The 27,156-nt window shown below is 38.7% G+C and overlaps 2 protein-coding genes across 2 annotated transcripts in view; both read right to left on the bottom strand.

The window, feature by feature from the left end:
• Nucleotides 1–754: 754 nt before the first annotated feature.
• Nucleotides 755–10,368, bottom strand: LOC139709439 (mediator of RNA polymerase II transcription subunit 27-like). Its single transcript, XM_071621405.1, has 8 exons — nucleotides 10,175–10,368; nucleotides 6,763–6,907; nucleotides 6,090–6,217; nucleotides 4,211–4,289; nucleotides 3,244–3,351; nucleotides 2,404–2,445; nucleotides 1,771–1,848; nucleotides 755–955 (listed from the first exon to the last, which is right to left on the bottom strand). The coding sequence occupies exons 1-8, from the start codon at nucleotides 10,366–10,368 to the stop codon at nucleotides 821–823; spliced, it is 909 nt and encodes a 302-aa protein (XP_071477506.1). The 3' UTR covers nucleotides 755–820.
• Nucleotides 10,369–18,288: 7,920 nt separating this feature from the next.
• LOC139709420 (influenza virus NS1A-binding protein homolog) overlaps nucleotides 18,289–27,156 on the bottom strand; it is a 47,296-nt gene continuing 38,428 nt past the window's right edge. The window contains exons 6-12 of the mRNA XM_071621387.1: nucleotides 25,786–25,908; nucleotides 24,469–24,781; nucleotides 23,788–23,985; nucleotides 22,757–22,999; nucleotides 21,480–21,605; nucleotides 19,762–19,935; nucleotides 18,289–19,059 (exon numbers count right to left, since the gene is read on the bottom strand). Coding sequence (XP_071477488.1) covers nucleotides 18,629–19,059; nucleotides 19,762–19,935; nucleotides 21,480–21,605; nucleotides 22,757–22,999; nucleotides 23,788–23,985; nucleotides 24,469–24,781; nucleotides 25,786–25,908 — 1,608 coding nt within the window. The 3' untranslated portion in view covers nucleotides 18,289–18,628. The remainder of the gene's footprint in view (nucleotides 19,060–19,761; nucleotides 19,936–21,479; nucleotides 21,606–22,756; nucleotides 23,000–23,787; nucleotides 23,986–24,468; nucleotides 24,782–25,785; nucleotides 25,909–27,156) is intronic.

Raw genomic sequence — 27,156 nt, 5'->3', positions numbered from 1 at the left:
ACATTCCTCGCTTTACAGTATAGGATATGTCACAGCACCCTTCTCACAACAGCTGTCTTTGTAATTTCAGCACCTTCATGAATGGCTTGTGCAAGAGATTTCTGAAACCTCCCATACAGTAATGCGCCAGTAATACAGTCACATTAAAAAAGCAAACAAAACAAAACAAAACAAAAACACCAACATGACAGATATAGTGATGCCAACGATTCCACTTTGGAAGGTGCATATTCCAAACTTTTCTCCATTTTCATTAACATTTAGAATGCATTCTTTACATATACCCAACATGATAAAGTTTTGTACTGGGAAATTTACAGCAGTCCCTCTGATGATGGAGAGTACACTGTACCTCCACAGTGCAGTTGGCTCTGCAAACCCATTTCTCCTGATGAGGGAGAGGGTATATCATGAATAAATCAATTATCAGAAGACTGAAACAAGACTAAACAAGCTAGTTAAAGATAAGATGAGTGAAATGCCCACCCACATGGAAACTTTTCTTTTTCTATGTGAATGGAGACATTACAGGGCATGTGTTGAGCACCAACTTCTGGACAAAAGCAAATCATTCTTTGTCCATAAAATACTAAATAAGAACCCTCGTCTGAAATGATCTCAAACTTTCTGGTGTTTTTTCTGCATACCACTGCAAGGCTAACAGCAGCTCTTTATGATTTCATTGTAATTTTGCACATAAATTTGATCACATAAATTTGTGGAATGAATTACTAAAACATGGATCTTTGTTTTCTTTAGAATAAATATCAAATACCACAACTACATCAAGACTTGACATGCACATTTCAGTGTGATGACCTCAGGGTCGGCAACATTCATGGTAGGTTTCTAATGTCCGAAAGCACCGCCAGGTTGGTGGCAGGTTGTCTTTGAGGTATTTTCCACACAGTCGGCAAGGAGTGAAGAAAAGCTTGGAGTAGCTGCTCAGCCAGTGCTGTTGAGATACAAGCAAATATAATATAGGGGAAAAAACAATGGATTACATACAATAATTAGATGATTAATTAATAATATACCAATAAAACAAACAATGATGTCCAATCCACACTATCTTTTCATACAAATAAAAACAAAACAAAAACAAAGCAACAACACTCAATTATTGACTTTGTTGTTGTTGTTGTTCAAAAGTGTCATATAGTACATTTATGGATAGTTTGAACCATGTACTGGTATGAGCATTTTCTTCTCTATGAATGGACACAGAAAGCTAAAAGTTCCACAGAGATAACTTCGATTTGAAAGTTACTGCTCCTTTTAGGTCTCTGATCTGTTGAACAGTAACACTTACGTAATGTGGTCATTTACAGACGAAATCTTTATTCAAATTCATGAATTTGAATAATTATGCAGTACCAACTGCACGCTATAAGGATTAGAACCAACACTTGCTGTTGGGTGGCAGTTCGGTTTTTTAGTGGAGATGACGCCTGTCCAAGGATCAGTGCCCCGTTGCATAGAAGTTACTATTGTGGTATCTTTGCCATCCAATGGTAACTACCATGGTAACAATACTCAACAGCCAATCAAAATTAAGAATTCCATGGTAGTTACCATTGTATGGCAAAGTTACCAGAATAGTAACTTTTATGCAACGGGGCCCAGGAGGTCGTAGGTTCGAATCCTGCTCGAGTACGTACGCCCATGATTTTTTATCATGGCTACCACTAAAACACTGATCAACTCAGTGCTTATTTACATCGATGTAGGGCAATTTGTCAATTACTTGCAAGGAAATCTTTATCTTACCATAAAAGATCGGAAGGAGAGTTCTTGGAGTGTAGGGAGGTAGTACCGGAGCATGGCTGCTGTGGCATGTTCTGTGATCTGAAAGGCAACAGTCATGATGGTACAAACAGCACAGAGGTTAGGAGTATGCAGCATTATTACACAGCATACATACAGGTTGCATGGACATGCACATATGGTAATCATAAGTATATCGTCATTACTAGGCCACATTAGTATGAATAATTTGGCAAATAGTTGTTATACTTTTCCGTGAATAGATTAGCGTGCCAGCAACTTTAAATTGGCATCAACTTTTTGATAAAATACAATTTTGCATTAAATTGGGGTTCAAGCACATGATTCTCATTACTCCAATCACAAACCCAAAATGTTTAGAAAGGTTTTTAAGCATTTTATTATGTTGTGATGCTATGTTCTAACGCTAATTAAGACTCACTGTTAGTTCAAATGACAGACAAAGGCATAAAATCAAATTTCATCAACGATCAAATATCAATCGCAGGAAGAGAAAGGAATCTACCTCATTTACGAAAAGAAATAAATAAACATTTGAGAAACATTGCCTCATCAGATGCTTTTGAACATTTGGTGTTGTAAGTCTTGCAAGAGCAAGTAACCAACATTTCTTACCTTTCGAAAAACCTCATACTTTGATGGGGTCCACAGATCCACCTGCAAGAAATATAAAGAAACAGAAACAAGTACATTAAAATGCAATCAAATGTTAGTGCCATTCACAATGAGACATCGTGTTTATGAATACTTGGATCCTACATTTATTCAGACTGCATGATAGTAGAAATATAAGTGTCAAAGAGGAGATCAATATAAATAAAATTGCATAATCATCAGTTCTTAATATCATTCACACAGAGCCCCTCATGTAGAACAGAGACTGAACTTATAAGTAACACACACTGACAAGATGGAACATAAGTGCTCACTACTTTCAGAACTTCAAGTGGACCTTGTGACTGAAGCCATATTTTAGTTTCTTCATGATACGCATTACATACTAACACAACAGATATCAGTTTAAAATTTTCTAACTCGAATTTGACTGCAATTTCAGTGAATGAAGAGTATTTCAAATGGTATCCTGTACACTTCAATGGAAGAAACTCCTACACACACACACACACACAAGAAAAAAAAATAACAACATAGTTTGTGTAGCAGTGGTATAAAGCATGCATAGCAAATTTCAATGCGATACCAGGAAAATTATTCCCTGCATATGTCATTCTCTCTTACCTACCTACAAGATTACACACCAACAATTTCAAGATACCCAAATTCAAGTTTATTAAGTTAAAGTTATCAGATACACATAAGCCTTTCATGATTTAGCACAATCACATGCCCATGACAAACCTATGATCCCATTTGCTTAATTCTATACTAACAATGTCTTAGAATGTAATAACAGTGTGAGGAAACAACAGATACAGAACTTGGTGATCTCCTTACCGTTCCATCATCATTAAGAATATTCTCATGGTGAGCACGAACTAGGACTCTCTCGATTAGGAGGCTCCTGAGAACTACGATGGCTTGGAGGGTTCTACTAACTGAAACCTACAGAAAGACGAAATTAGTGAACAGATATGGATATATGCTATGAATGAGAGAGTGAAGAAACAAGGAATAATACCTTGATAAGCTTTGACTACACATATAACAACTAAGAGTATTGACAAAATGTACAGTAATCTATGAAGGCAAATGTCTGATGATGAAACATCATTACATAGTGCCATTTATCTGTAGAAACATTCAAAAGCACCAGGCTCCAAAAATGTGTCACATATCATTCACAAACTTAAAGTTGCTGGAGAAATTGGTCTTTAGTTCAGATTTGAAGGTTGTTACGATGTCAAAGTGGGATTGGTAACAAGTTCACATGCATTTATTTACCAATGTGTGTATATTCCTAGGAGATTTTCGCTTTTTTTTTTTTTCAATAGGCAACAAACTTGATAAAGAAAGAAATGGAAGAGAGTACTGAAAAAATTGGATATTTTCGCATAAGTGATTTCGCACTCAGCCGAGTAAGATGAATTTCGCATATTTTTCATTCTGCGGATTCAGAACATCAATTACTGGAACACATTGCATGAAAAAATATTAATGTGCTTTTATTTTCGCCCAGCGTAAGGCACAAAAATTTCCACACCGCCAAAATTTCCACTTTTTACATTAGTATACTTACAATACAATTTTGAAAAAGCAAAGTATGAATGTGCTTAAAAACTTGTGTCACTGCAAACAATGTGGTTGGCTTACAGTACAGAATGAAATTCATTTTGAGCTGCATACAATATTAAGCAGAAAGTGTAACAGTATGCATTAAAACTGTGGCTCTCTCCTTACAGTTTCATAGAAATGATCCTATTAAACTGAAAGTTATTTATCCTGGATTAGAAAGGTACGGTACCTTGAGAACTGTTGGATTCATCTGTATCTTGGTGATTTTATGTTGACGGCTCAAGTTCAATATTAGGTTGTCGACCACTCTGAAATTTGAAGGGTTTAGCAGACAAAAAAAAAAGAAGAAAAAAATAGTCATTAGCACAAAAAAAAAATCAAAAAAAAAAATCACATGAACATTTTACTAAACAAGAGACCCGAGGGTCTAGCGCTCACCTGAGTATCGCAAGTTCACCTTTCATGCAGTCACTAATCTTAATTATTCACAGCTCTACCAAAATTTGACCAGGCATTCTCAAGTAAAAGATGAAAATGTACAATATGGGCCTACATTTTGTAAGATTCTTAAATTTGGGGGGATTGAAGGAAACCCTGGGGCCCCCGGAGTGGGGTATGGTGCCCATTTTAATAAAATGAGATCCTAACCCCCTAGGGATGCTACCTGCCAAGTTTTGTGAAAATCCATCATTAGGTTTTCAAGAAGAAGATGAAAATGTACAATTTAGGCCCCCATTTGGACCTCCCCACCCCTCCCCCTAACCCCAAGAGGGGCACCCCTGGATCTGCTATGAACAAACTTGAAACTACGGTAATCAATGTACTAACTCGTAGTATTATCTTAGCTCTATCCATTCTGATTCTAGAGAAGATTCCTTAATTTTGGGAGGTTTGGGCCCCTTGGGGCCCTCCAGGTGGGACTCGGTGCCCATTTGAACAAATTGAGATCCTATGCCCCTACAGATACTACCTGCCAAGTTTAATGAAAATCGGCCACGGGATTCTCAAGAAGAAGATGAAAATGTACAATTTAGGCCCCATTAGGACCCCTCCCAAATACCCTCGCTGGGTCCCAAGGGTGCACCCCTTATTCCGCCATGAACAAACTTGAAACTACAGTCATCAATGTAATAACTCATAGTATTATCTTAGCTCTATCACTTCTGGTTCTAGAGAAGATGATTTTTAAAGATTCTTTAATTTTGGGGGTTTGAGCCCTATGGGGGCCCCCTGGGTGGGGCATGGTGCCCATTCTAAAAATTGAGATCCTAACCCCCCTAGGCATACTACCTGCCAAGTTTGGTGACAATCAGTTATGGGGTTCTCAAGAAGAAGATGAAAATGTACAATTTAGGCCCCATTCGGACCCCTCCTCATCCCCCTCCCCTGGGTCCCAAGGGGGGCACCCCTGATTCCGCCATGAACAAACTTGAAACTACAGTCATCAATGTACTAACTCATAGTATTAACTTAGCTCCATCACTTCTGGTTCAAGAGAAGAAGATTTTTAAAGATTCCTTAATTTTGGGGGGTTTGGGCCCCCCTGAGGGCCCCCTGGATGGGGCATGGTGCCTATTTAAAATGCTGAGATCGTAACCCCCTAGGGATGCTACCTGCCAAGTTTGGTGAAAATCAGTCTTGCGGTTTTCAAGAAGATGATGAAAATATAAAAAGTTTACACACGACGGACGACAAACGACGGACGCTGGACGAATAACGATCGCAATAGCTCACTTGAGCCTTCGGCTCAGGTGAGCTAAAAAACCACATCATTCATCACTAAATGATTACATACTACTTTATATTACTACATCATATAACAGTGCTCTGTAATAGTATGCTAAGATGAAGATAGAATACAAATTCATAAAGTGATCACGACAAAGATCAGAATATAATGATAACTTGATAATGATGATAACATTCTTGTCAGGAACACACTCATCCACGATCCAAGAAATAATTCACATGGTACACACTCAACATGTATTTGTGCTAGCTATGGGACTAACTTCATGCTACATACACGTTATACCCATATAAATCAGCTGCATTGACACGTAGGAAGGAGAACTAAATTTCATCTAGACTTTTGTCTTTTTACTCACTGTGGTGATACATTCAGATGGGTGAGAGGAAGCTTTCTTCTCTTGGCTGAGGTACCCCCACTACCGTAAGAACGCTTGGTGGAGTTATTAGACAGGATGCTCTGCACATGGGCCGAGTGCTCCTTCAGCTGTGGAAAGGAATATAATCATAATTCTTTATACTACTGTGTTGAAACCACAAGTCCAATTAAATGTGTACTAATTCAAATACATGAATTCATTACAACTTGAAAAATTTCATCATACTGAGGTACTAGTATTACGAATAAACCAATTCGTAGTGCAGATCACACTGTAATTTTGTTTAATCTTTTTAAGCGATTACAATATCAACTTTCTTTCCCATCAGTTATTACCAAACTGGAAACAAAAAAGGTCTTGATGATCAATATGGCAGTTAGGCTGTGAGGCAATTCTTATGGAAGAATGTCATTCAATGAGAGTCATTGTTTCAGTTGACATCCTTCAGTACATAACATTTTTCTTTTTCCATGCAATGCATAATTTTCACACTAGTGTGCATACAATTTGCTGTCATATTTCTGTAAATACTGTACATCTTGCACCACACAGTTTCAGCAGAGAGCAATAAGGCGATGTAATTGATAGAATATCATGCTATCAATTGTGTGGAGCTGTAGACCTGCATCAAGGGCAGACAAAGCAGCCTTACCCTTGTAGCCCATTTGTATGTCTCCAGAGCTTTAGGGTAGAGTGGTGTCTTGTCTGTGACTGGATCCATGCTAAGGGCCCCTGTGTTGCCGATGGCTTCCACCTCCTTCTGCCTTCTCACAGTCATTGTCAATCTCTCCAGCTCCCTGTGGAAAAAGTGAAACAGCGCTACAGCTGTAAGTAACTTAAGCACATTTTTTTTTTTTTTTTTTTTCTGGAGAAGGAAGCTTCAGTATGCCTAATAAAGTAGTTGTTTATGACATAGTAGCAATGAACCTGACTCATTGTATAACCAATTAAATCATCTTTTCTTCTCATTCTGGAAGCTATAGTGCTTCAAAACCAAACACATGTAGGTCTATAGTATGAGATCTTGCACATGTAGGTATTTTGATGTTTAGGGCTATATAAAAAACCTACTCGCCTCACATTATAATGCAAGTGCATTGAAACCACTACACAGATATTCTGTTCATTACAGCTAGTTGATACCATCTTGAAGGAATTAAACGATTATTACTGAAAATGCACGCACATGTCACACAACATTGTGTTTGTGTTTTAATCAAAGGTGTCAAACTCAAATGTTTCACTTTAAGCAAGTCGTTGAGCGAGTAGTAGCACTGACACTAATTTTCACACAATGAGCAGTCAGGTATTTAGCCTAAGATACAGAATTAGACAGTTTAAAACAAAGGATGCTTCAAAAATGTATTGGAGAGACATCGGAGCGGGGAGAAATTCAAAACCTCTACTCGTCAACGCATGTATAGCAATGAAGTTACAGTTAATTCTGTTATGTTGAGACCAGATTACTACAACTTCCATATATCATCAGATGTGATGTCAATCAAAATAGGCAAAACATTACAGTGGCAGTCTCAGAAGTCAAGTGATCGGGTGCCCAGGCTGTGTCTGTTGACAAGCCACATGAGAGAATTTAATTGTAAAAGATTATTAATGCTGTCTGGCTTTTGTCTCATATCACAAAGGATCTGTCATAATATTGTGGATACATACTCTGGCAAGCAGAGGCTCACAAACAATAGAGGGTTTGTTGACATATTAAGAAAATATACAAATGATGCACAGGACAGAGGGGATCACTGAAAATTGCACGAGTGTTAAAGGGATCGTATAGTTTTGGCTGAGACGTAATTTCAGGTTTCTAACATTTTTTGGTGAGATAATGAGAAACCTCCTATGAAATATGAAAGAGCATGTAATTCCATGAGGGATTCAACATTTACTTGATGAAAATTTGGTTTTGAAATGGCTGAGATATCCAAAACAGAGCGACTCTAATAAGTGTGGGACCCACACTTTAATACGATCGCTTTGTTTTACTTTGTTTTTGGATGTTTCAGTCATTCCAAATCCGATTTTCATCAAATAAACTTTGAATTCCTCTTAAAATGGTATGCTCTGTACTATTTCATATAGGTGTTTTCTTGGTATTTCGCAAAAAGTTAAAAGCCAAATTCTCATCTCCACCAATACTGTACTATCCCTTTAACTTGTGATGCAGGAGTTTAACTTTGAAACTGTTTAAACCCACCCACTGGCACAACAGTGAGAATATCCAATTCTCACTCATCCACGAAATAGGCCTGTGTATCTAATCTATCATCAATTCTATAAAATGGGCCTGTAAATTCATGAAATTCAACCTTTTTCCCTACCATGCGTCCAGTATGTACACCTACAAATACAATACTAGAAATGCTATTACAAGGTCAAGACTTGAGCCATCCATGCATTCAGATTTCACCCAGAGCTACCAAGTCTCACCTATTCTGCGTGAGACTCAAGCATTTAGGGGCCATCTTATGATCTCACGCATGGCACCCATTTTTCTCACGCATCGGGCGAAGTCTGCAACTTGGGCCTATAGTATAATAATGAGCATAGCTCAAAGGATTATTAAAGTGATAGTTGCAATTGAAGGTATACTGTAAAAGTGGAAATTTTCACGGTATTGTAATTTTCGCGCATTTCGCACAATCAAAAACTAGCGCGAAAATAAAAGTACGCAAATATTTTTGTGCGTGATGTCTTGATTCCGCGGAATTAAAAACATGTGAAACTCTTCTTACCAGGCCAAGCGCGAAAAATTAGTCGCGCGAAAATATCCACTTTTACAGTATTTCCCTTTTGTCTGTCAAAATCAGTAAAAAATAGTCACTTAAGTATACATACGTATAAGTATACATACGTACATTGTAAGTATACATGTATACTGTAAAAGTGGAAATTTTTGCGGTGTTCAAATTTTCGCGCATTTCGCGCAACCAGAAACTAGCGCAGAAATAAAAGCACGCGAATATTTTTGCTTGCCATATGTGCCTGTGCGTGATGTCTTGATTCCGCGGAATTAAAACCACGCGAAACTCTTACGACCCGGCCAAGCGCGAAAAATTAGTCACACGAAAATATCCACTTTTACAGTACTTAAGTATAAGGCCAGCACATGCGCACACAGACATCTTATCCAGTCAATGGATTTGGGTTTGTGCGCATGTGATATGTGCGCATGCGCTGGCAGTCAATTCAGTGTAGCTCTCCCAGGTTCCTCTGGATCGAGTCATATTAAGTCATCAATTCGAACAGAAAGGGACTACAGGTATTTGCAGAACTAAACGTTGCATGAACCCTGTTGTCAATACTTCAACTTCACTGGTAAAGTCTTCAAGAAGAAATTTTTCGATTTTAAATTGATATTTGTCCGCTACACTACTCCGTCATGATCCTGAATGTTACAGTGCGCAGCCCCATTACGCTATGCGTATGGGGCTGCTGGTCGTAGTTAGCTGTGAGCATGTGCAAGTGATTGTGAGTTTTAGTGAGCATCGGTGAGCTGAAGATATTTGCCTTATAATATATGTTAAATATAAGACATTTTCTGCATCATAAGCACTGAAATGCATCAAACAGTCGCCGACTGGAATCATTTAGGTATAATCGACCCATGTAAGTATTCCTAGTAGTTTTTGTTGAAAAATTAAGGAAATATAGCGCCGGAACGGCACCCGTTTTGTACAACATTATAAGATCTGAATGCGAAAACTTCGTGTGGCGGCTGCCGGCTGTCGCAGTTAATTAGGCTGCGCTGCGCGCTGCTAACCAAATTTACACTAATATCATCTTCGTGATAAGCTGTCGTCTATTAACTTGAAAATTAAAAGATGAAGAAGAATTCCGAATACCCATATCCCAGAATCGAATAACAAAGCGAAGGTGCCCGTAACACTTAACAGACTTCAATATTGTTACTGCCGCTGGTCATCATCGTGTGAATGGCGTGGCGTACCACGTAGAGGTCAACACACAAGAACTATCGTAATTAACAGTCCCATATACTTATATCTATGATGTGTCTGTAAAACGGAACACTAGACGAGGACCAAACTTACACAAAGCTTTCGTGAATGATGAAGAGATCTTCCTGCAGCTGGGATAGAAAAGCTTTGTAGGCACCACCTTCCTCTTTTGACACTTTGATTCCATCTTTGAGGTGATTGAAGGTTTTTGTCACACCAATGCGCAACTTCTGGGTCGTCGTAAGTGCTCTGTTGAGCAGATTCGCATTCTCCAAAGCTGCCGCCATGTTGTTAATTGCCTTTCATCAATGCGCATGCATGGTATATGGATGGATCTATATAATCGCATTCGAAATTTCATATGAATTTAAGATCTAAAATGATGTTCAATGAGCGTGAAGCATGGCGAGCTGCAAGGCTCAAATCGCGGGGGATTGTCTTGAGTAATGAGGGCTACAGAGAGAATTTCTCTAATTTCAGGACTCTGGGAGTCAGATTTGATCTTATTTATTTATCTATTCATTTATTTTTTTCATTTATTTATTATTATCATTGATTTTTTTTTTTTTTTTTTGGGGGGGGGGGGGGGGGGGGGGGGGGGGCAGAGGGGCATGGCGCCCATTGAAACAAACTGAGATCCTATTCCTGTAGGCCCTGCACGTATACCTGCCAAAATTGATGGATATCTGTCACAGGTTTTTTGAGGAGAAGCTGAAAATGTGAAAAGATTGACGAGGAATATATAACTTCATCTTTGGCTTGTGAGCTCAAAAGAAATGAAGGGCAAAACTGTACTTACTTTTGTCTTTTGTTTTTTTCGCTGTGATCATTTCACATCTTACTTAGTAAAGTAACTGGTAGGCCTATAATTAATTGGCTTTGTATGGAAGGAAGCAAACAAACATAATTATCTTTTCTTTTGATAGATGTGACATCATTTTGGGCATAGACAGAAAACATTGAATTCTCACTGTAACTTATGCAGAACTAGGAACTAGGAGAAAATGCTTACTTCAGTGGCTCATATGTTTTACCCACTCAATTTTCACGCAACACTAGGCAAGTGACAAACACCCTCATCTAAAGCACAATTTACATCCTGTTGGATGTGAAATTGGTTTTAACAAATACATGTAGATATCATAAATCAGACCTAAACTTCCGTCAAGAATACATGTATCTTAAGTTTTCTGTACAGCCGACTCTTGTCATAAAGAGCATGGATACTAGAAAGTCTCATCATATTAATTTCACTGGCTTCTCTGGTTCCAAGCTTATTAGGAGAGTCCAATGAGTGCATTATGACATTATCTGTATTACTCTTTATTCAAAAATGCTTTGCCACACTGCAAGTATTACTCAAATTATCCAACTTGTCACGTTCAAAATTGTACAACTTGGTGAATCAATCATCAATATCGTCTTTGTGTATTATACTGTCATTATTTCTGTTGCTTTGATTGTGCTCGTCATTCTTATCACTTTTATCATTATTATATCATCATCACCATCACCACCACCACCATCACCATCATCATCATCGTCATCACCATCATCATCATCATCATCATCATCATCATCAACAACATCACTATATTCATCATTTTGCTTCGCAAATGACTGCCCATTTCTTGGAAAACAAGCCCTGGTAATACAACTAAGAATATTCACTGCAATTGATAGGCATTATCACTGCATATGTCTTCAGTACACTGTGCAGTATCACCACATTTGATCATCACACTTAACACCAAAAAAACTGAATTCCACAAAAGATCTTGATATAACCGACAGAGAAAACTGCTATTCATCGCACGCACATCGTGTCTCACACATGCATGCAATAGCTTGGAAACATAACAAAAACACACAAGGTTGCAATTTTCAATGTTTTTATTGAATCCACATTCAACAATGCTGCTTAATGATAAATTCCTAATTTCTCAATTGGCATTATGTATCTTATGTGTCTTCTCAGAATTCACCACATCTAATATTCTTTCCTTTGCTGTTTCTGCTTCATTTTTTTTTGAACAGCAACAACTCAAAACATACCAAAGTGAACTGAGAGTACAAGTACGCCACTGAATCTTAGACCTACTTGATAATTTACCCAGCAGGCAATGCATTGCAAGCACACACACAAATATATATATATGTATTTATTTACAAAACTCACCAGAATTAATTATCACAGAAAGAAAGAATCTGCTTCAAAGACACGGCTTCAGACAATGTTGCTTTGAAAGAAAGCGAGAGGGGAAATTAAAAAAAAAGAAGAAAATGAGGAAACAAAGAGCTTATTTCAACATACTACATTCCCTTCCATTTAGGGTTACAACACTGGAATAACTTCAACCCTCTTTGCATTGAAAAAAAAATAATTCTGCCACAAAATGTTGACCGCATTATTACCTTCTTGCACACATGATCAGAAAACAGTCTCATCATAAGATATCAAAATTACATGCAAGGATGGAGAAAATTTGGAATACCACACAAGGCATTTCTATTTGATTCTTTAAATTTTCTGTTCATTTCATTTTTGTTTCGTGATATTATAGCCGCATCTGCCTAAGTCACTGAAAAATGAATGTTGTCAAGCGATGTCCACAAATTTTCACCAGACTTTGGCTGATATTAGTCCTCACCACACACTTCAGCAGAATGCGCCGATTCATGGTAAGCATTAATCTGATGTAATGCCTTTACAAAACAGTGAAAATGAAATCTACGACAGCAACTTGATAGCTCCAACAATGAATGTTCGGCATACAATGCACAATGACTGTCAGACACTTTGCTCAATGAGGAATAAAGTGTTGGTAGAAAGAGGAATGCACACATATTGTTAATATCTTCCCTGCCACACAACTTCTAATACAAAATATGCATTTTAATTTTCTTCTGTTTTACACCTCCTTACTCAGTACTTTTTTTTTCCTTTTTTCTTTCTTTTTGCAGATAGGTCATCTACATCGAGGAAATAACAAACAGTACACATATTATGGTTAATGATGTCATGCTAATGTCACTAATGCATTTTCCAGCCCTCAGCTTCCAGGCCTGTTAAGGAAATCCACACTGTGGTGTTTTCTTTGTGCAGAGATGACATATTTAAACCAGTGACTCAAGTACCATGAAATTTTGCTAAATTAGTAAGTTACAATCATACACGCATAGTTTTCATTCTTAATCAAACACCCCCCTCTTTCATGAAAGGTCCCATTCTCTCTCAAGAAATGCAGGTTTAGAGAGTGTTAATATCGGGCACAACTCTCTTAATTTGCATAAATGGATTCATACACACACACACACACTTTCTTGTCACAGCATACTCTTGTAGGACACCCACATTAAGTTGTCCCACAAATGTATACTAAATAAAGCCAAAATCTATTGTTTGCATTTGTGGGACCATTATGCTCAGGAATTTCTTTTGTTGGTTGTCCTACAACAGTATGTCATGCCTACCCACACCCACACACACACACACAAACACACATACATGTACTTGTGAAACTGATGTAATGACATACTTTATGGGCTTGCTTCTTTTCCCAAAGATGCTCAGTACAACAACACATATGCTAGACATGTGCTCACATGATAAATACTAGAACTTTCAAATACCAATGACCTGGAGATTTTTCAGAATGCATGATTAAGCATATCCACAGCACACTCGCCTTGCTATTGCGAGCCATTTGATATGGAAACTAAGATCAAACAAAATCTCACACATTTTCCTGACTAGGACATGCAACGACAAAAATATACATAACATGGCACAAACTATCAATGTTCGGCAATTTTCAGAGTGCACAAAATTTATACAAAAATAGTCACAAATTCATGCTTTCTTTCATCTCCCAAACTGTGGTAACTTGGGGACAAAATCGAAGTCAAGATGTTTAGATTCTCTCCAATATCAAAATAAAATTTCTCACAATGATATTGACTGCTCCAGAGCAATACATCTAATTTACGGATTTCAGACTTATTGTCTCAATTCTTTGACATCAGATATCAAGTAATACTCCATAAAAAACAGGAAAAATACACATTTCCCTCTATCATATCAATAGCTTGCATTTGTTTCTGCATTTCACATGATCATTAGACATTGACGGCTTTTAATTTCACAACCAGCTGCAAAAGCAAGAGAAACACACAAAAAACACCCTCTAACAGACATTTTCTACAAGATGAACAAAAATTTGTAAGCACACCTAGTGTTGTTTCAACACCATTTGACAACTTTACAGATCTCAAGTGAATGATGGAAGATTCTGTCTCAAGTATTACAAACATCATAAATCATTCTCTCCTTTCATAACAGTGAACACAAACCTCAACAACAACAAAAAAAGTCATAGCTATGCATTCCATGCATTCTCCTACAGTCAAACATTTGCCGTATCTCCCACACAAACCTAAATACTGGATTCAATACCTGATTAATGGGTGCTCGTGAACCGAGATGAAATAAGCAGAGAAGAAAAATGCTATGTCAACTTCATTAATATCGTGCACACTCATGGGATACACTACTGCAAATGCACGTAGGTATCATGTCTTTAATCTCAATACAATACATATTTTCAGCCTCTCTTTTTGCTCATTTTCCAATAAAGCTTGATAAATCATTGTCTTAGGCCATCATCAATTGGCAGTAAGCTGCATCATCCCCCTCCCACCCACCCCCCCCCCCAAAAAAAAAAGGTAACAACCAAGCTAAAACAAAAATAAAGTGCTTAGGAAAACATTTTGGACATACAAGTATTATGACATTTATGTAAACATACAATGCCACATACATTTCAAAACTCATTGAAAAATTCCAGTTTCATTTAATTCCGGATTACCGAACAATGCAGCACTTCAAACAAAACTAAACCTTCCAACGGTTTGTGACAGCGTGCAGAGGGAACATTTGCAACCGACAAAAGGGGGAATCATGAAAAATATGTCATTTTACGGACATTGAAACACTGGAGAAGAGTGGACGGGTAAAAGTACATTGAGAAACACAATGAAAGACAACTACAAACACAGAAACAACAAAACCAAACAAAAATAGATCATAGTCTTTTCATACAATAACTCAGTCACGTCTACAACATATGCACCCCAAATGTACAATGATGGCAAAGTGGACAATTTGTAGGTTTGCATTTTTAGTGCATGATACTTGCATTCAACCAAGATGCACGCCAACCACTTCATCAGAGGGCTTACAGTTCCTTCATTACAGTTACATATAGCTCAAAGAAATGAATATTCAAAAAACAACAAACCTCTTTCTGCGTAAGATCATTCATATTTTTCATAAGGTTTTTTTGTTGAATAAGTGATATCATGAATCAAAAATGCATGATTTTGTATGTAAATATCTATATTATGTGACATCACATAATTCATAAGAGGACTCTGAATTACATTTCATATTAAAGACCATCAGTTTCTCTTTTAATTGGTATACCGTTTTCCATAGTTTCCTTCTAATTTATGTCCGTGACATCGATTTGGAGTTGAGCAAACACAGTAGAGTGAACGTGTGTGAAATAGGCTCTGGCAGCTTACAGACTGCATTACGTGACCCACAGATACAGGTTAATTTACTGCTGGACAGGCTATGACCTTAAGTTTGACTTTCAATTAGGCCTGAAACACCTTTAATAGAGAGCCTGCATATCACATTACCTACCCAAAGGAGATTGGGGGGGGGGGGGGGGGGGGGGGGGGTCGGTGGGTGCAGGTTCTCATTATTGTAAGGTTATGTGGTGAAATAAAGTGGTTTTCCTTCTTGCATCCATGGTTTATGTGTGTTTGAAATAAAATAGGGGGTGTAGTTTTTGGAGCTGCTGAAATGGATATTCATTAAAACTGTTGTACAGAAATGAACATGCCAAAACAAGTCCCTTCCATTCCATCAATTTGAAAAATTGACTACCGAGATAACAGATTAATGATTGTTTGACTAGATATTGTAGGAATTCTGCATGTTTTCCCTTTATGGCCGTACAAAGCTTGACTAGACTTTGAGAGATAGTTACCATGATGGTTCCCTGAATATGGCAAATTCTAATTTCCATTGAATGGCACAAAACTGGCTTTAATAGCTAAGATTTACTTCCTCACATTTAAGAAGGGAAAAAAAAAAGGAAATGCGAATCAGACAGAGACCCAACACGAAGCACAGCAGATAAACAACATGGCAAAAAGCTTTAGACACAGAACGCAAAGCAGCAGGAAAAAAAAGCAAAAAAGAAAGAAAGAAAGAAAAAAGCTAATGCACAAAGAAATAACATTAATCCCCCCTTTGTGAAGCCAACATGTTTGACCCTAGTAAACAATGTTCTGTAATGATGGTCAGAAACAAACATAAATATACTGTTAAATAGGACACATTTCAGAATCTATGTGAAACTATAAAAAAAAATGAACACCAGTGCACATTATAAAACTAATGCATAAGTATCAAGCTCAAATATGTTAGGCACAGAAATATAACCTAAATATCCTGTGAAGCACAACATTGAAAACTGTTATGGAATAATATGCACAGACACACAAAGCTTCAGAAATTGAACAGATTCATTTGTGTGGCCTAATTTTATGAGAATTTCATCTCGTTTGTAGTTCCCTGGGCACACATTACTCTGTATGAATGTGAGCCAGAGGAGGTAGTGTTAAGTTGCATGACTGTTGGATTGGTTTCACTTTTTAGTGCAGATATCCTCGTATCATCATTGCTGAGAACAGGGTTGCCATTTGACAGCAGGAAAATGCAGTCTCTTCATGCGCAAAATTCTTCTCCACACTATATCACACAAATAATACACAGGTGAGAGTGCGTTAGTGGAGATGCAGTGCACTTGAGGGTATTTACAATTGTGAGACATGCATGAGGCGAAGCAGAGTGCATATTGCACTACATTGTAATACCAGAGTGAGCTGCATCTCCACTAACGTCACAAACTTAAACTTTTGTATTATTTGATTTATAAAATGGGTCGAAAACTACCAGCATTTTTCATGTACCTTTGTGGGTCAATACCAGTCAGCTACATGTAGCACTCCCTCAAAAGTCAGGATGTCAGAAGATGTTCGTCCCAAACATTTACGCACGTCGCACTTGGAAATCCCGCACAAAAGTACGTATAAGAGTATTACGTAAGCCACATGTTATGCCCAAGAAAGGCCGGCTGGCAGCTCGAACTAGAAGTTGTTTACAGGATTACAAGCGCGTATAGTAGCGTGCGATACGCTTGTAACAACTGATTGAGTGCGCATTGCTAGTGTAAACATTGTGACGTCAGTGACTCAGCAGTTTTCTCTGCAATGTCCCGTAGGATAACACGCCGTGCTGTTATGGCTTTTCGTTGCACACTTTTTTCAAGGCCGTGCATGTTAGTAAGAAAATCATGAGCGCACACGTGACTCATTTCAGCGCTTCCAATTGGCTGCATTCTTGAACCCATTTTATAAATTTCTTATAAACTGAAGTAACACCTTCACATAATGGGAGTGTGCACTTTGCTTTCAGACTGGACAACGGGTAAGGAAAAAAAAATCATGAGGGCTAACTCCAATGTGTAATGCTAACTGATCTACGAAACGAGTTTCTTACACTATCTACAATGCCCAGTGACATAATCGGTGATGTAATAAATGCAGATTTCCTCACAACTTTCTTTCTTCTTCTTCTTCTTCTTTTTTTTAGCCCACGCAATATGAGACATGTATCCCAATAACACTCATGCCATAACTTATTTAGAGATGGCTTATCAAAAAATGCACTGTTTAATCTAACAGGGTGTGTCTTTGTTTTAATACCTCAATGAAACAGAGTCGCAAACTTACAGATTAGCCACACTTCCATTACAGCAATAATACTGATTTCTCCTTCATTCAGTTTCCCATCCAAATTCTTCTAAAACCCAATGTGGAATATCTCAGATGAATTATCTTTGAATGTAAAGAGAATTCAAAATATTTGAGGTTTCAAAATCTAAGTATCTAAATGAATGCAGAATTGTCTAGTTACAACCACCTGGGCTGAATAGAAAGCTTCTTTATAATGATGAAGAAAAAAAAAAAAATTACTGTTTAAAGGTCTAAGTCAAGTGACCTTGAAAGCCAATTTATAGCAAATGCACCCTACATTTGCCGGTCCCTACCACGTCCTCTCCGCCCCTCTCGCCCCTCCTGTCCCCCTCCTCGCCCCTCATGAAAGCCAATTTGTAGCAAATGCACCCTACACCTACTCTAATACTTGACATAAAAAAACAACAACAAAAGTCCATTCCTCCTGGCAATGCGCTGTCACTCACATACTTACTCAAACCACAACCTTACTTTGTGTCATGACGTATAAACTGACTTTGTAAGCACCAAATCTCTTCTGTAGCAATTGTCCTACTGACTACATTCTCTTTATAGACAATAAGAAAGAGTCCATGATTGTACTACATAGACCACTACACATCACTGCAAAATATGTCATTTGCCCAGCAAGGAAGAAGAAGAAGAAAAAAAAAACTATGCCACAGGGAGCGTCGGGGCATCTGTGTGGTTGGGATGGGGTTTCGAAGAGGCGTCCTTTCCGTTTGTGATGGGCACCGAAGCAGGCATGTCCTTGCCGTTGGTGTGGAACCCGCCCACCTCCTCGGAGCCGTTCATGGACAGGAGGGGCGAGAGGGGTGGAGAGGACGTGGCAGGGACCCGCAAGTGCCTGGCAACCTGGCACCAGCGGTTGGTGGTCGGGTTGTACACCTCCACACTGTCCAGGAACCGCTTGCCGCTAAAGCCGCCGATGGCGTAGATCTTGCCGTCGGCCACACCCACACCGACGTTGACGCGAGGCGTGGACATGCTGGCTGCCGGGGCCCACTCCTCGGTCTCGGGGTCATAGCACTCTACGGTGTCCAGCACCATCTGACCGTCACTGCCACCAATGGCATACATCTTACCTGTGGATATGACAAATAGTGAACATGACAAAGACATGAGACACAAGTAAATCCCCTATGTAAATTCCCATAAAAATCCACTTTCTATTTTTCATAGGCTCAGATGTCATTTCTTCCTCCCCTTCAAAATTCTACCTAAAAGGTGGGTGCAGTACAGCGCATGATCACATGACATTCTTCTTTGAATACATTTAGCTCTAAGCCATTCAATAAACTACCCTTAAAAGCAGCAGCATAGGCTGCCTTATGGTGGATTGAGAAGATGCACACTGCTACTAATATGCGGAGGCAGGTCTGCTTAAAATCTATCACTTAACATTTCCCAGAGAACAAGTGACTCTTCTATGGAAGATAAGGTTCATCCATCAATAAACTATAAAGAAGAAGAAGAATGAAATCTTTGCATACAAAATTTAAAGTCAAAAGTCCAGACCACTTTGCATCAGTTTTGCACTAAATTGTACAACCTACACCAGACAAGTATACAAATCTGTAAGCTTTGACAACTATTCAAATAAGAACAGCCACCTCCGACCATCCTTTTCTTGCCCATGATGCAACAGAACCAGTTAGAGCAAAGTCATGTTGAAACTGCACTCAACTTTATTTTCAGACCCTATCACTGTTCATGCACCAATCCTACAAATTTCCCCTAAGTAATAGAGCCATTCTAGGAATGGGGGATCAAAATTGCGCCCATACCATCAACAGTGCAGGTTCCTGCACCCCTGCGGCAGCTCTTCATGGACGCAATGGATCTCCACTTGTTTTCCTCTGGCTGGTAAACCTCCACAGAGTTGTAGCAGTTCCAGGCGTCCGAGCCGCCCACGGCATATATCTTTCCGTTCATGGAACAAACTCCAACTTGAGCTCGACCTGTGTATGATGTTGGCAGAAAAATAAATAAATAAATGAATAAATAAATGCAAGCAAACACATAGAGACAGAACACTACGAGTTAAAAAATTGCACAGGTCATTGTTATGTGCTTTTTGTCAAATAAACTAGTAATTCCCCTGAAGCAAATCAGATGCTGCCATAGAAAGAACCAACTGTATGTTTGTCTTTCAAATTTGATGTCACATATTCCTGCACAAACAAAGCTCTGACACCACCTCTGAAAGACTTTAAAAAGCTTGAAAATTGCAGTCAAGAGACAAGTATCTGTTATATAACAACGTTTATAAATCAAACATGACTCACACAGCTAATTAAGTTCATACAGTTCCATTAACTTCAATTCATTTATTAATTTCATCAAAGGATTGAGTACAAAAAAAAAATACTTGTGCAACAATGCAAATTCATCAGCAGACACACAATCATGCAGTAATGACATGGCTGGCAACAAATTGTTACAATAAGACAGACTTTGCATATAATTCAGGGAATAAAAGGCATAAATGTCTGTCAGGCCAGTCCACAAGTGAATGCTGTAATGTCTGTCATGAAATAAGGAAATGCAGGAAAGGAGAGAATATTAAGACAAAATTTGCCTAATATTCATAATCTAATAATGCACAGGTAAGAATGAGTTCAGGGGAGATACAACATGATCGAGACATTGTGAATACCTGGAAGTGCACTGCACCTCCACTAACATCACAAACTTAAACCTGTGGATTATTTGGCTAATAAATGGGTCTATGAAATATCTTCAGTATGATATTCAGCTGATAAAACTTATTTTAAGACATTTGGGCAACTCTTTAATTGGTTCCACAGATAACTGTGTAAATTGTTTCGATTCATGCTGCATGCATGTCCCATAAATAGGTATTCTATACCAAAAGAGTACAGAAGCCCTACTCTGGACTCCTTGCATGTGCACATTCAGTAATGCAAAGCTACCCAGATGGCTAACACTGCTAGTGTGTATCAGCCGCATAGGAGAAATCGTAATGTGCCACAGGATAACAAGCTGTGCTGTTATGCTTTCCCGTTGCACACTTTTTGCACCCCCGTGCACGTGAGTAAGAAAATAAAGAGCGCACATGTGACTCACTTTAGCGCTTCTGATTGGTTACATTATTGAATTTATTTCATGAATACAGGTTAATGAAGCCTAATAAATGGATTCTGTCTTTACACTGTATGAGCACCATTTTCATCGCCGCGGGGCACAACTGGCTGGCTGCTCACTGAAAACCATCTACAGATTTGTGATGTGGTGACATAATTCCTTCATTTTATCTGGTCCTGTGACTGGGACAGATTTTATTGTCCCAGAATCAGAATTTCAAATTTAGAGAGCGAGAGTTTCAAAATATCATCACTTTTGGATGTCTTACTGTTCTTTTTAATTGTCCACTATATATACATTAAACTTGAAGAGTGTGGCGGCCTCTTCAGGGGTCACAGATTGGACAGGTCTGGAACCCTTAAACCCTCCATCCTATCCCCCCTACAGTCCAACTGACCTTCACTCAGAGGGGCAATGTCTGACCACGTGGATGAGGATGGGTCATATCGTAGGCAGCTCTTCAGGTTGGAGCTCCCACTGTTGCCCCCAATGATGTAGAGTTGACCATTCAGGACAGTAGCACCTGAAAACACAAGATGAAGTATACATGCTCACTAACCTGACAAAACTACTGCTACTAATAAAATCTGAGGGCATGCACTGGCTTTAGCCCATGCCATCTCGGGTTCCATGAATTAACATAGTTAAAACTTCAGACCTGTCTATCTAGCATGGCTGTCCTTGGTTCACTCATGCTATCAAAATGGCATAGTCTACTGAATAGAAAGACATTTTCAATATCAACAAACTTGTGGTTGTAGAATGGCTCTTCTGTACCATCAAAAACTAGCAAAAATCTTTCCTCTCTACATCCATCCTTATTCAACTAATCATCAAAAACAAAAATCAGCACCAAAGTCAACAAAAGCTCTTTGTTTGTTTCCAGGAAGAAATGCATTACTTGTTTTCTTTGTATTCCTCAGTCAATGCAAGTTACATTATTCTGACTTCTTTTAAACAATTACATAATGCGAAGGATACAACTCTTACATTTATTTTATTGTCATATCAAAAAAGAAGAAGTTTAGGGAAGATTTGTATGCAGACCTATAGTAGCCTTGTAAAGAAATGACATTGCCATCTGTTCTATGAATTTTCTCATTTTCAAACTAGAAATTATGACCAATTTCTGTTTCAGGAAAATACTTACAGTAAAACATGACATATTCGCAGCATGAAATTTTTGTGAATTGGAGCCGATGGCCTTTTTCACGGCATGAAATTTGTCGCGAATTGCACTGGCATTCAATGCATATTAGTGTAGACAAGAACTTTCCTGTGCATTCTTATTTTGTAAATCTTAGCTCTTGCGAAAATCGCGAAATTAAAATGCACACGAACATTCCTCGTTTTACAGTAACCCGTTGAGGACGAGCTGATTTTGCTATGACATGCATTTCCCACAGACACCTGCCCGAGAATACTCTGGACTAGTCTTTAATGGGTTAATCTTCCATGATTTTCTTATTCTTTCAAAATTCTTCTTTACAAATAACATTTCCAAGAACTTCCTCTGGTCTTTTGTTTGATTTTTTTCCCAGTTCATTATGGTCAACCTGAATATTGAGTGGCTAGTCACATTACAGCTTAATGTCTGTTCAAGAGTCTCTTTCATGGAACTGTTGAAGGCAGTTAGATTTAACCAACTTGCTGCACCATATGAAGATGACTCACCATAACAAGTTCTGGGTAGGGGCATCTCTGGGGTCGGGGTCCAGTCATTCAAGGTGTCATAGCTTTCGCAGGACTTCAGCTCGCAGTTGCCATTTGAGCCCCCAGCGACGTAGAGGAATCCCCTCAGCTGGCTGAGCTGGAAGCGCCCTCTAGGGGTGGACATAGGGCGCAATAGTTCCCACTTGTTGGTCACGGGGTCAAAGGCCTCTGTGCTGGAGTGGAACTTGCCGCGGTCATACCCACCTGCGAGGATGGCAAGATCCACATTCATTTTTGTTTGAGTGACTTATACTTCCTTATTACTAATACAACTATTTTTTTTTTTTTTTTTAAACAGCAATAGAGACAGTCTTAAAGGGGATGGCTCGTAACTGATCAGTGGGAATCAGTGGGAATGCTGAATGATGATTGTTCCAATCCTTGTGGAATTCATTTAAGAGTACATTACATATCTATTGTTGTGTGAAAATTGTTTACTTCGGAATGGTCTCATATTCAAGTAATGTGCAGTTTAATGTTTCCAGGTTAGCGTGCCTGGTCAGTGACGGGGCATTAATCTGCACATTACTTGAATATGAGACAGTTCTGAAGCAAATAATTTTCACACAACGGTAGATATATAATGTACTCTTAAATGAATAACACAAGGATTGGAACAATCTTCCCTCAGCATTCCCACTTATTCCCACTGATCGGTTACTAGCCATCCCCTTTAATACCATCCATGCCTGCAAAGAAGACTGACATGATTATACAATGGGGTACCACAGGTTGTGCACTAAAGACTAAAGGTCAAGCCTGAAGTGTTTAGGATGCTTCCACAGTGAACCTTATTATCTTCAATCCTCCTTGGAGTAGCCTACCAATAAAAAGAGAAATTGCGATGGAGTGGGGAGCAAATCTCCAAAGACACATTTGCTGTATGGAAGTTCTCACCTTACCAATGAAAACTGGTTAATTCGAATGAGACAAAAGCGAACACACAGAGGCATTAGTGACCGTAGATTATTGAGAGCTGAAAAAAGTCCCACCTGCAACGATAATCTTCCCATTGAGCTCGGTGACCCCACTGGCACTGCGAGGGTAGTTCATGGCTGCCAGCGGAGGGTGGAGGGCGTCCTTTTCGATAGAGAAGGAGCGGGCGGGACGGTGTTTGTGTTTCGGCTTCTCGTATAGCACCAGGGTAGTGAGTTGGTTGTCCAGAACAACGAGGGCGACATAGCGATTATCTGAGGGAAGAGGGCAAGAGATGGTAGGTGTCTAAGTTATCATCTGTATATTGTGAAGGAGCACTTATTCCCTCTGACAACTGAGTATAAAGTATTATGTAGAACTAATCAGTTTGGGAATAAGCAGTGGAAATTATAACACATGAATGATGCACAGAGCAGACAGCTGCAACTCTGAAAATGCTTCAGGGATATGACTCTTAAGCTTCTCATCTTTCAACTGGATATCTGTAGTGCAGATCATTTTGCAGAAGACAAAAAGTGAAAAAACAAAAAAACAAAACAAAACAAAAACAAAAATAAAACATAAGGCAAACACACCAATAAATAAATAAATAAATAAACAAACAAACAAACAAACAAAATAAAATACTTTCTTTGCTTAAATGCCAAAAGATAATGCTGTGAGCAAATTTTGAAAGGAGAAAAAATATGTATTTCAAAAAAATTAAAATATTGCCCAGGTAAAATATGTTATCTCACCAGCCATTGAAGTCGATGCAATCACTTTCCAGCTGTCCATCACCTGAGACTGCTTGGGGGCGTCGCCCGGAGCCAAAATCAGCTTACGGGGTGTGGTGTTGGTACTACCGGTAGGAGTGTGTCCTCCTCCCTGTCCCTTGCCCCCAGCTCCGGCCCCGTTCTGGTGCCCGTTGCGCACCTTCTTCTTGTCCGGCGTGTACACGCCCACCTCCGAGAGGTCAATGTCATAGGTGTCCATGACCTCAGATTCCAGCTCATCAACCTCCTTGATGTTCTTCAGGATGTTGTTGGCTGATAGCAGTAAGGTCTGGGGCTGTTGAGTCACGATATTTTCACAAAGACAAAATAAGACTTATTCTGAGGTAGAGGCCATTACTTGCAAGTATCAGTATCTTTAAAACTGCCACTCTGATTGGTAAATGCTTTCTGGGCAGCAATGCCTGGTTAGTCTTTGAATATTTGATTAAACATAATTCACTGTGCTTGTTTCCAAGCTCATTGATCTTTCAAATATATTTCAAAGAAATATCAATGAAATATTGAGGCTTCGCAATATTTTTTCTACCCAAGTATACATGTTAAAGGGTGTGTGCAGTTCTGGTCGAGGTGAAGATTTAGCTTTTAACGTTTTGTGAGATATTCAGAAACCACTCTATGAGATGTCAAAGAGCATGCGGTTTTAAGGGGTATCAAAAGTTTATTCGATGAAAATCAGTTTTGAAATGGCTGAGATATCCCAAAACAAGGTGAAACAAAGAGATACTAATAAAGTTGGGGCATGTCGCCTTTTATTATTAGCACTTTTTGGGATATCTCAGCCATTTGAAAACCAATTTTCATCAAATAAACATTGAATCCTTCTTAAAATTACATGCTCTTTCATATTTCATAAGAGGCTTTTCATTATCTCACTTAGGAATGTTCAAAACATGAATCCGTACCTCAACCAGTACTGTACAGTCCCTTTAAGGACGTAGTTCAGACCAATCACATGAAGCAATTCCCATCTAGCTCATCATAACTCCATTCTTGAGACCTATCTCTGCCATTCATTTTCAACAAGGTTACCCCAAAATATTCAAACGAATACAACACGCTTACACACACAAAAACCCCAAACCACTGCTTATAGAACCACACAGATTATTAGCTTTGGAAAAGATTAGAATATCCAGTTTGTCCGTTCTGAAATCATTTTCTCATTCTTACAGGGCAATCGGCAAGGGGTAAATTGATGGAGAACATTGAATCTTTAAAAGCTGTTTCTGTAGCATGAAGGTGCTGACAGTGCAGTCTGTGTTCCCCCAATCCTCTCACCTGTTCCATCAACTCAGAAAGCTCAACACCTCCTTTCACCGTCTTCCGCACCCAGTCCACGGCAGACTCAAAGATCTGACGGTCGCTCATGGAGACAGAGGCCTTGCTCGATATCACCTCCAACTGAAGGACATTGGGGTTGAGGAAGCAGGTGGGGTCAAAGATCAATTAGCCTCTTAAACAATCCATAATAAACTTGCATAACCAATAGGGAGTTCCTATGCTGTACGTTTCATTAGAGCACTTGAACTTGGTATTTAGTTTCGTTCTCTTTAGGTTCTTGGGGTATCTTAATGTTGGCCCATCGTCAAACAGTGCAATTTACATGTATTGCTTCATCATGAACAGTGCAGTTTAGAACTTGTACTGGATGGTCCATCGTGCCAAACTGTACCAGGTTAAACTCATTTCATATTTCCCATGATAGCAATGCACCAGAGTATATCTTCATGACTATCAGAGAGCATGTGGCTGCTGGTCACAGTTACTACTAAGATTACGAACTGATCCCTTTCATACGGGGTAACTGGGATTTCTAAGAAAGCAGGAAAAATCTGCAAAACAAGCCCGACATGGCTGATTTTACCCTCAGATTTGAACCTCAACACTGTGGCCAAGTGACAAGAGGTTTCCCAATCCAGGAAAGATCAGAGTTTAGAGAAGAGCAAGTGAGTATTAAAGTTAAATTTTGGTTGGAAAAGGAGGAATTTAGAAAAGAGGAGGTGAGAAAGAGTTGGATCAGGATTCCAGTCGTCTACCACACATCAGAATAAGGCATCTTGGTGTCATCATTGGGCATTTTTTTTTTCTTCATCATGATTTTCATTTTTTCATTTCAGTTTGTTTGTTCGTTCATGAAGGGATAACATCATTATGATTTTGATATAAGTCTAAAATAGCAAATTTGTACGCAAAATGGATTTATCATAAAACAAATTCTGACCTTTGATTGTATTGTCATGTTTGTATCCCTTTTCAAGACAATAAAGTTTGTTTGAATGAACTCTACTACTTTCTTGCAATTAAATCCATGTCTTACATCTTCTGGCAAGCACCAACCTATTTGTCCTGGGTAATTGCCAATTGCTTTCAAGTTCCAAAGCATCATTCAACTCCATGTTCATACTGACTTGAACATGGAGTAAATTGTGACTTTAATCAACAATGTGCCTTGAGATTTCCACTTTAGTGGACAAGGGTGAATACTTTACATTTAAACTTAAAAGTAAACAAGTATGAATACCTTAGATTTCCACCTCCGTCACCAGGATGAATACCTTATATTTCCACTTTACGTGACAAAGACGGATATCTCCTTTGCGCCTGTCCTGGCAATTTTTTTATTTTTTTATTCAGAATAGAAATTTTTCC

Source organism: Diadema antillarum, unplaced genomic scaffold (assembly GCF_040938485.1).
Source record: "Diadema antillarum isolate AM-2024a unplaced genomic scaffold, OU_Dant_1.0 seq00001435_RagTag, whole genome shotgun sequence".
NCBI classification, from domain to species: Eukaryota; Metazoa; Echinodermata; class Echinoidea; order Diadematoida; family Diadematidae; genus Diadema; species Diadema antillarum.
This window is presented reverse-complemented; position numbering and strand designations above follow the sequence as displayed.

Excerpts from the sequence above, each read along its gene's own strand:
- LOC139709439 (XM_071621405.1), bottom strand. The coding sequence starts at position 10,368 with ATGGCGGCAGCTTTGGAGAATGCGAATCTGCTCAACAGAGCACTTACG. Across the intron at positions 4,290-6,089 it reads CATCTGAATGTATCACCACA|AGTGGTCGACAACCTAATAT; the intron begins GTGAGTAAAAAG and ends TTCAAATTTCAG. Across the intron at positions 2,446-3,243 it reads TTCTTAATGATGATGGAACG|GTGGATCTGTGGACCCCATC; the intron begins GTAAGGAGATCA and ends TATTTCTTGCAG.